Source organism: Helianthus annuus, chromosome 12 (genome assembly GCF_002127325.2).
Source record: "Helianthus annuus cultivar XRQ/B chromosome 12, HanXRQr2.0-SUNRISE, whole genome shotgun sequence".
Taxonomy (NCBI): Eukaryota; Viridiplantae; Streptophyta; class Magnoliopsida; order Asterales; family Asteraceae; genus Helianthus; species Helianthus annuus.
In genome coordinates, this window is record NC_035444.2 from 58,794,026 (window position 1) to 58,803,483 (window position 9,458).

The 9,458-nt window shown below is 39.8% G+C and overlaps 1 protein-coding gene across 2 annotated transcripts; it reads left to right on the plus strand.

Moving 5' to 3' along the window:
* The first annotated feature begins 6,876 nt into the window (after positions 1-6,876).
* Positions 6,877-9,203, plus strand: LOC110895032 (probable CCR4-associated factor 1 homolog 9). Of its 2 annotated transcripts, none has more exons than XM_022142290.2 (2): positions 6,877-7,826; positions 9,129-9,203. In XM_022142290.2, the coding sequence occupies exon 1, from the start codon at positions 6,980-6,982 to the stop codon at positions 7,808-7,810; it is 831 nt and encodes a 276-aa protein (XP_021997982.1). In that variant the 5' UTR covers positions 6,877-6,979; the 3' UTR covers positions 7,811-7,826; positions 9,129-9,203. The 2 variants fall into 2 exon arrangements, with proteins under 2 accessions (XP_021997982.1, XP_035836474.1); XM_035980581.1 differs by having other exon boundaries at positions 6,877-7,817; positions 9,120-9,197.
* Positions 9,204-9,458: the final 255 nt, after the last annotated feature.

Consider the following 9,458-nt stretch of genomic DNA (forward strand, 5'->3'; position numbering starts at 1 on the left):
GGCCATATTGGCTCTTCTCTAGATCTAATTGTTGCTACTTCAACCGATGTTCAACAATTGTAGTTCGATTCAACCATTACACCCCGTATGCCCATTCGTTCAACTCATAAGTGGTTGATTTGACCCAATTAGTCTAGTGGATGTAAAGTCCTAGACAAATCCTACATCAGCTGTGATATAAGATATGTCGGTTTATAAGAAAACACATCTCCTTAAATTTCACCAACACTTTTGAGGCAAACTGGTTGTAGATGAGAGATGAGAGACGAACTTCACAGCAAAACGTGTTGGGTGGAAGTAGCATTATAATGGTTGACTTTTTGGGAAAGCTTCACCAGGGCAATCACGAACAAATTAGTAAATTCCTAGTACAGCAAACTAAACTATATTAGTTGGTATGAAGAGTTGAATGTGACAAATAACGCCATAATCATTCTTGAGCTATTTAAAATGGACGGGCAACCTAATCGAGGACGATCAGTTCCCATAGATGTTTGTTACACCTTAGGCAATCTCACATCTTTAGTTCGTTCAAGATTGTGGGGAGAAACTCGTCATGGACAAAAAGGGATGATTGTAACACCTCGGTTGAATCTTACATTAGTCATGTTCAAGAGAGATGATGGGTACATAAAAAATTCCCTACCACTAACGACCTGCATGGACAATTGGACCTTGTATGCCTTGAGTGTATGTCCAATTTGAGACACGTCTAGAACTGAAAATCCTCAAAAACGGGTACCATTACCAAAATACTTGGTACGATTCGGTACCAGTACCAAACCGGTACTAAAAACTTCAAAAGCGGGTACCGAATCGGTACCAAAATATTTCGGTTGGATAAATTTGATAGGGGTACCCGATACCATTTGCCCATCCCTACGCGTTACAGCTTTAAGCACATGTCAAATGATTTTAGCCTATTTATATATGAATGAGTCGATGCATGTAGTGTTTTGTTTTAAAACTCAAAAAGGTAAAACAAGAGAAATGCATGGAAGAAAACATGTTAATCCGGTTGAAATTTTGAAAGTCGCACAAAATGTATTTTTTGGGTGTAAAGGGTGAGTGGTAATCTCTTCACCACACTCAATCATAGCATGTCATGTCAACTCCTATTTTCATGCTTCGTTTTGCCTCAAAGATAAGGGGTGCTACCTTCGTGGGGAGTAGTCCATTTTTTTTTCTTTTTTTTTTCCAAAATTGTGCATTAATAATTTAAACATATTTTAAACAAACTAAAATCACAATAAATTAAAAAAAAAGATATTACATTAAATTAAACTAAGTAAAATTACACTAAAAACTAAAAATTAGAAATTGCATGGTCATTGTCAAAACTCGGTTGGGGTTGAGTGTTGTAAAAACTCGGTTGTGATGCTTGGGAGTAAAAGAGTTGAGGTTGAGAGAGTGTTGATGTAACAACCCGCACTTTCGTGCGTTGTTACTACTCGATATACTCATTATGCCTAGCACCAGAGATTCGGATCATAATGTACCCACATCAGTTACATCGCTATAACACAATATTTTCGCATATTCTATCACATCACGTTACACTTGCTGACAACCACAAAGATGTCAAGTGAGGACCAATTCTACCCTCCTTGATAGCCGTGATGTGTCGCAGTGCAACTCATTACTTAAAATATATCTAACGTTCACGATGGCATTGGGAGAGGACCTATTGTACCCTCCTCGATGACCGTGAAGCGTCGCAAAGAAATCGAATACTCGAAACGAAACTCAGTTATTGTATCACAACTTTGGATAATTAAATATATAATATGAGTACATATATACGACCCTTTTGTGATTCATTATCACAAAAGGGTCGTATATGAAAATAAATAAGTATATGAAAATGTGTGACCAAAACTATCGCTACGCGCAACATATGGATCGAAACGCTAAAACGCAGCTCGCTGAAGGACCTCCGAACGGGTAGGCCGTCCGGACGGATGGGCCAGCCGAACGATTAGGCCGGCCGAACGGCTGGGCCAGCCGATCGGATGGGCCAGCCGATCGGACGGGCCATCCGATCCGGACCATTTCTCCTCCTCTTCTTTGCCTATAAATACCCCATTGTCACATCAAGCACACTTGCTGTGACTGTTGCTGTTCGACCAGACGTTCCAACCCCTTCATCTCCCAATTTCTCGCGATTCTTGTAAGTTTTCAACTCAAAACTTGTACTTCCTTGATCTATACGCACTTCTCCACCTTTCTATCTTTCGAATCTCAACTTTTAACCGTGAAATCAACGGATTTGAGGTGTTCTAGGGTGATGTCATCATGAAGTTCTTATGAACTTCAAGTGTTGGCCTCATTCCACCAAGAACAACTCAGATTCAAAGGATTTCCACAAGAATAAACAACATTTTCACAACAGATCTACACATAATCATGAATAAAAGGATTGAAAGATGGTTTTCCAATTTCCTTTCAACTCTTTTACACTCAAGCACTAAAACGGGTCAGAACTGAAGTCAAAGCAAAAGTCAAAGTTTTGCGACTTTCGGTTCCGAACCGGGTCAAAACAGGAAATTGTCGGATCAACAAGCTTAGATCAGTTCTTAAACTCATTACCGGGTTATATGAGTGATAAAATAGGTTATACGCCTTCTACATTGCTACTTATGCGCTAAATCGAAAATTAAGCTTCTGTTGACTTTTTATAAACAACTTTGACCCGACATTTGATCTAGTTAGAATGGGAATCAGAGGGTGCCCTTTTAAGGGTTTAAAGCCCACATGATTACCAACTTATAACTACCTTTGATTCGACAAATCACTGGACCAATAGTGATTAATCATTAAGTCAACCGTTAATTACGACGGTTTGACTTCTAATCTAAAACTAAGCGAAAACTCAATAAGGAAAGGTCAAGCATACTTACAAAGGTCCTATGCACGACTAGGGAAGCTTAGAAGGAGGTCTTGAGCTCCAGAAATGATCAGCAGATGAAGGAATGAATGAATGATCAAAGTGTGCAACAATGGGCTTTATATAGTGTTCATATCTTCATAGATTGTTGACAACAAGGTTTACCATTGATGTTTGATCACTAACAAGTGTCCCTAAATGTCTAGGGGTTGTTTAGGCAGCTCTTGGAAGTGTTTAAAGGCAACATAAGTCGGTTAAGAGCTCAAACAGGCTGCTGTCACAAGTTTCTGCATCTGGGCAAGCCAGGCGGCCCGCGTAAGACTTTCACCAGGCTTACGCGCCCCGCGTGGGCCTTCTGATCTGATTTCCAAACTTTTCACTATTTGCAGGCTGGCTCTTGGCTCTTCGAAAGGTCAACTTAACTTATCTCTTGCACTTTGACCCCTTCCAAATTACCTACAAGGGCCCCTAGACTTTTACCTATCATGCTAAGTCCTTGTTTACCTTGTTATTACCCGAAAAAGTCTTAACTTTCAACGTTGACGCTTTTAACCCTTCATGTACGAAATCGATCATAACTTTCTCATTTTACAACGGAACTTTATGAAATTTAAATCGTGCATTGTAGTGAGCGTAATTTACCCTTACAAAGCTTCGGGTTTGCTAAAAGGTCACTCAGAGGTATAACTTAAACATGTTGACACATTTAACCCTTGTAGTTTGTAATTTCTCACTTTCTTTCACAATTAGCTTCGTATGATCCATGAATCATTCGTTTAAGGGTTTAAACATCATGTAGGGATATTGTAGGGCATCTTTATCCATTGTTGACATTTTGAACCCTTGAATTCACATACTTTCTATGTTTGTCAACTTTAGTCCCTCTATAGTATTCATTGACTCGTTCAAGCTTATGACACGTGTCAATACATTATAGGACGCAAATTTTCAAGGTGTTACACTGCCGAATACGCATGGTGAGTATACTTGTACCCCTTTTTAACGCATTTTGGGTGTAACATACGTTCCTAACAAATCAAACTTATCAAACGAATTATTCAATCAATCAATTTATCACTTGCGAATAACTGTTATGCATAGATATACGTGATGCTAGTTGCATATGTGCTAGGACTTATACTCGTGACGTCCCACCACGACTAGTATAGTACTATTGCGCCCGACGGGGTCTAGTTATGCCATCGAAGAATCGAGCATCGAGGACTTAGCTGGTAGTATCAGTTTTGTGAGTATATATGTCGTGTATTACGTTTATGCTTGTGGAAATTCGCAACACTTTTCAATCTATTATGCTACTACATATCAAACCTGTATACTCGCCAATACTTTAGTATTGACATTATTTTAACGTATGTTGCAGGTTTAGTTGCAGTCTACATCAAATCAAGCTAGGAAGTCTAGAAACTCATTTAAAAGTCTATGTTGTCGGATTGTATTGTTCGAGAGGGCAAGAAATCTGTGATACCTTATGTGATTGTATGGTTTATTAGTATGGGATAATGAACACATTAAATACTGTCGCAATATAGTTGTTATGGATTCTCTTGAACAATCTGATTCGCATAGTGCCACGCCCCGATGATTCCGCCATCGGTTGGGGTGTGACAGTTGAATACCTGTATGGGGTTTGAACTGGTGCACTCGAACCGCAAGAAACGTCTCGCCTCGTTTGCGAGACGCGTCCCCTCGGGTTCGAAACCGATCCTCAACTAGCCGAACCTTTTTATGTGGCATCGCCCTCGTTTTGTTTATCGATGGTGCGTGAGGTTTGTAGTTTGATTGTGAATGTTTTTGAATTGTGAGAAAATGAAATGTGAGAGAGGTATTAATTAAATAAATAAAACAAAATTCTTTTTTAGGTCAACAACTATAGAGCCGTTGGAGAGAAACAGTTATAAAAAACGCATGCATTCTTTGCGGTGACTACTTCCCGTTTGACATTGTTCACTGCTCACCGATGGGGTCGGCGGTGTACCCACGCGGTAAACCCCCATCACCGCACCCCTCACCGCTAACACCTGGACACCCGTACCGTTTAAGACATCCTAGATCAATATAATTTGCAAAATAGAATTATTAGATTAATAGAATAATTTCTATAAAATATTTGATACACTAGTTATCTATACATTCAAAAGAATTATACAATAACTTGAGAGTGTGTTCCGTCGTTCCTACTAAAGCCACCTTGACCAAACTTGTATTAAAAAGTTAACGGTTAATCAACATAACATCACTAGTCCATAAGTAGCTTCTTACTTTTCAAACTATGAATTTCAGTTAAGTTTCTACTTTAAGACATATCAAAGTCTTTACATCAACAAAGTTTGAAAATAGAATAATCAAATGCTTTTATGCTTACAAACATCCACTTCAATCATCATTCTCCTTGCAATCTTGTTATTCAAGTTCCTTAGGTTCATCTTGAAGTTGCTTAACAATCTCTTGTAGATCTTTTACATACTCAATTACATCTCCAACTATTCAAGCTTTGTTCATCTACTCAGGGCCGGCCCAAGTCCAAGCCAAATGAGGCTAGGGCTTTAGGCCCCAAAATCCATAGGGCCTCAATTTTCCAAGAGAAAAAAGTTATAAGTGTAACATTGAGCTACAGGTTTACAACAGGTTTGTGATATAGTAAGCTAAAAGGCATTAACTGAAATTAATTTGCTAGTTGATTAATCCAGAGAAAGTGTAAGTGTAACATTATATTCGAGTGCAAGTCTACAACAGGTTTGTGTGGGTTTTTTTTAATTTAATCTAGAGAAAGGCCCCAAATTTGTAACAAACTTTGGGCCACCAAAATGGTTGAGTCGGCCCTGCATCTGCTTAAATAAACAGATCATTAACTTTGACATCATGATTCTTTCGTTTTCTTGCGCTTGGTGATCATAATTTCTTTACGTTGACTTTTCATGATTCAATTAGATGTGACAATTTTGACTCATTACCTAAATAAATATATAATGATTTACATTTTACAGTAAATTTTATATTGGAGATGTTTAAAATGAAAAAAAGGATTTGGAAGCATGTAAAATGGATTGAGTTGACATGAGTCGACTCCTATTACATAGAAGAAAATCTTATTGAAGAAGAAAATAGTAGACGTGTGTTTGGATATCGCTATGAACTTCACCAAGATTTCTTCTGATCAACTTCTGACTTGAGTTATTTAATCACTGCTAACGAAACAATGCAAAACAGAAGTCGTTAGTCTCGCCACAAGATGATAGGTTTCCATGATAATTATTTACTCTTTGAGAACAACTAATGCTAAGTACTGTAAAGTATGAGTGAGAGTACGCATGAGTATGACTCTATGAGCGAAAGAATTGTGTTACCTCCTCATGGAGTATTCTTACTAGGTGAATTAGGGTTTTATTGTCGCAATCATTTGGTTGTGGGCCGAAATTAAGATATAACCGATTTAAGAGTGACACTTCAATCCCATTGGTGGAGGCGAACATTCCTTTTGTCATGTTGTACTTTTTTTTGACACATAGACATAACATAATTGTGGATTGCTTGACCCGATTTTTCCGGATCTGGTTTGATGTAGCGGGTATTTGGATTGAATCCAGATCATACCTCTTCACCCGTCATTATTATCTTTAGTTTCACTACTAATCTAGTGATCTATCTCCAACAATAGTGTTGTCTATCTTTCCGCCAACCTACTACAATATCAAAGCATACAAAGATTTACCTTTATTTTGTCCGAATAGGGTTGGTGCGAACCACTTGCACATTATTTCTTCATGGTCAATGCAACTCGATTTAAAAACACTTATAAAAACACGTGACTTTTTGTTGTCGGCCATAATTTTTATTTAGGGAATAAAACTAGCCACTAGCCACCTCGTGGCAAATGGAATAATAATTGTAGTCAAATCACCCGACTCCAAACGCGTTCAAACTGACCACTTGTCTATGCCAACTCAAAACGTTATATATTCTCACTCTCAACGAAACAATCAAAAATACCAAAACAAAATAATATAGATCACAAATCTGAATTAAAACTAGCAGCAAGTAAACGGGCAACAAGTTGCGCTGCAACCCATCAATATGTCAGTTTGTATAGATGAAACCATCACGATCCGAAACGTATGGTCCAAAAATCTAGAATCCGAATTCGAATTCATCCGATCCGTGATCGATCAGTACCCGTACATCTCAATGGACACTGAATTCCCCGGTGTCATCTACCGTCACTTAGATCCGAAAAAAACAAACGCTCATCGCCAGCCGTTAGATCATTACAAGCTTCTTAAATCAAACGTCGACGTTTTGAACCTCATCCAGCTCGGTTTAACACTCACTGATGCGTCTGGTAACCTCCCGTGCGACGACGTCACGCGCTGTCGTTTCATTTGGCAGTTTAATTTTAGCGATTTTGACTTGACGCGTGACCAACACGCGCCTGAATCGATTGAGTTGTTGAAGCGTCAAGGGATCGATTTCGAACGGAACCGAGTTGAAGGTATAGAGTCGGAGCGATTCGCTGAGTTGATGATGTCGTCTGGGCTGATTTGTAATGACTCAGTGAGTTGGGTTACGTTTCACAGCGCGTATGATTTTGGTTACTTGTTGAAGATTCTCACGCGCCAGGAGTTGCCGCGTGGGTTAGATGAGTTTTTGGAGAGTTTGAGGGTGTTTTTTGGGGAGAACGTGTACGATGTGAAGCATCTGATGAAGTTTTGTCGGAAAAATTTGTATGGTGGGTTAGACCGGGTGGCGAATATTTTGGAAGTGAACCGGGTTGTGGGAAAGTGTCATCAGGCCGGTTCGGATAGTTTGTTGACGTGGCACGCGTTTCAGAAGATGAGAGACGTGTATTTTGTTGATGTTGGGCCGGAAATCTTTGCCGGTGTTTTGTATGGGTTGGAAGTTTATTAGGATTATATAATATTGGGAGAAAAATGTCCGGATAGTCCCTGTGGTTTCGCCTTTTTTCACCTATAGTCCCCAACTTTCTAAAATTACCTGAATAGTTCCCAAGTTTTCATTTTTTGTTCCCGGATAGTCCTTGGGTCTAACTTCAGTTACTTTTCTCTGTTAAAATGATGTGAAATGACAAAAATACCATTTCCTTAAAAGGCCAAACCATAGGGACTATCCGGGCATCTTCTTCATTTTTATTTATAAAACCCCACCACCACACTTCATCTTCAACCTCCACCTACCATCACCCTCATCTACCCTCCACCATCACCGCCACAATCACTCTGCTCAAATATAAAAGAACAGAAGTGAGGGATTACCGATTGAACTCGACTGACCCGGATCTGAACCAATCGATCCGAATCTGAACCGAGCCGCGTGAGTCGAAACAAACCGAAACTCGAACCAAAACTGAACAAGACTCGAACCCAAGCCGAAATTCGAAACGTGGCCCAAACCAAATTCTAACCTGAATCGGCGGCGATGCGAGTCCCGAATCGGAGCCAGAAAACATGGTGGCTCGATCGTGTTTGCGTCTGGAACTGATCTGAGGAAAAAGGACTCGAGAATCACAACTGAACGGACCACCGCCGCCGTAGGCGGTGCTGCTGCTGTCGGTGTCTACTGCCGCCGCCGACATCATCTTCTCTCTAACTCTCTCTCTCTCTCTCTCTCTCTCTCCGCGTCTGTGTATGTGCCGCCGCACGCCACCACCGAAATGGTGGTGGCCAACCGTTCGTTCAAACAGAGGTGTATGGGTGGTGGTTTAAGAAGAAAAAAGGGGTAAGGGGGTCGTGGTGTCTGTCGAATGATCAGTCGCCGGAGAGCCGGCCGGAATCCCTGCTCGCCGGTCAGTCTTTGGGGGGAAATAGAGAGTGAAGATGATGATGCTTGTATGTGTTTTATTTGGTTTGTGGCTTTTGTGTGTATGAGTGTTGCTTTGAGTTGAAGAGTGATTGTGGCGGTGATGGTGGAGGGTGGAGGAGGGTGATGGTGGGTGGAGGTTGAAGATGAAGTGTGGTGGTGGGGTTTTATAAATAAAAATGAAGAAGATGCCCGGATAGTCCCTATGGTTTGGCTTTTTAAGGAAATGGTATTTTTGTCATTTCACATCATTTTAACAGAGAAAAGTAACTGAAGTTAGACCCAGGGACTATCCGGGAACAAAAAATGAAAACTTGGGGACTATTCAGGTAGTTTTAGAAATTTGGGGACTATAGGTGAAAAAAGGTGAAACCACAGGGACTATCCGGGCATTTTTCTCTAATATTGGTTTAGTGAGGTTAAATTGGTAAATAAACTAATAAAAAAATTATTATTTGTTTGTTTGACATTCTTACATTTAAGTGGTACAATTCAAAATCAACTTCTAAATATTCTTACCATTTCAACCAAACCCATTATCCACATCATCAATGATCCATCTCGTTATTATTTAGTTTAGACATCAGCCGAACCTAATGACCTAAACGCTATCACTCTCGCAACTCTTAAATCTCGCTCTATCGCATATTCCGCTGCTAACCCTAATCATGCTTAGCGATTCAATTCTTCACGTTTCTAAGGTAATCAGAAGTTGAAGGTACATGACTAACCCTGATCG

What these genes read in the sequence shown, in the direction of transcription:
- LOC110895032 (XM_022142290.2), top strand. Translation starts at nt 6,980, where the DNA reads ATGTCAGTTTGTATAGATGAAACCATCACGATCCGAAACGTATGGTCC.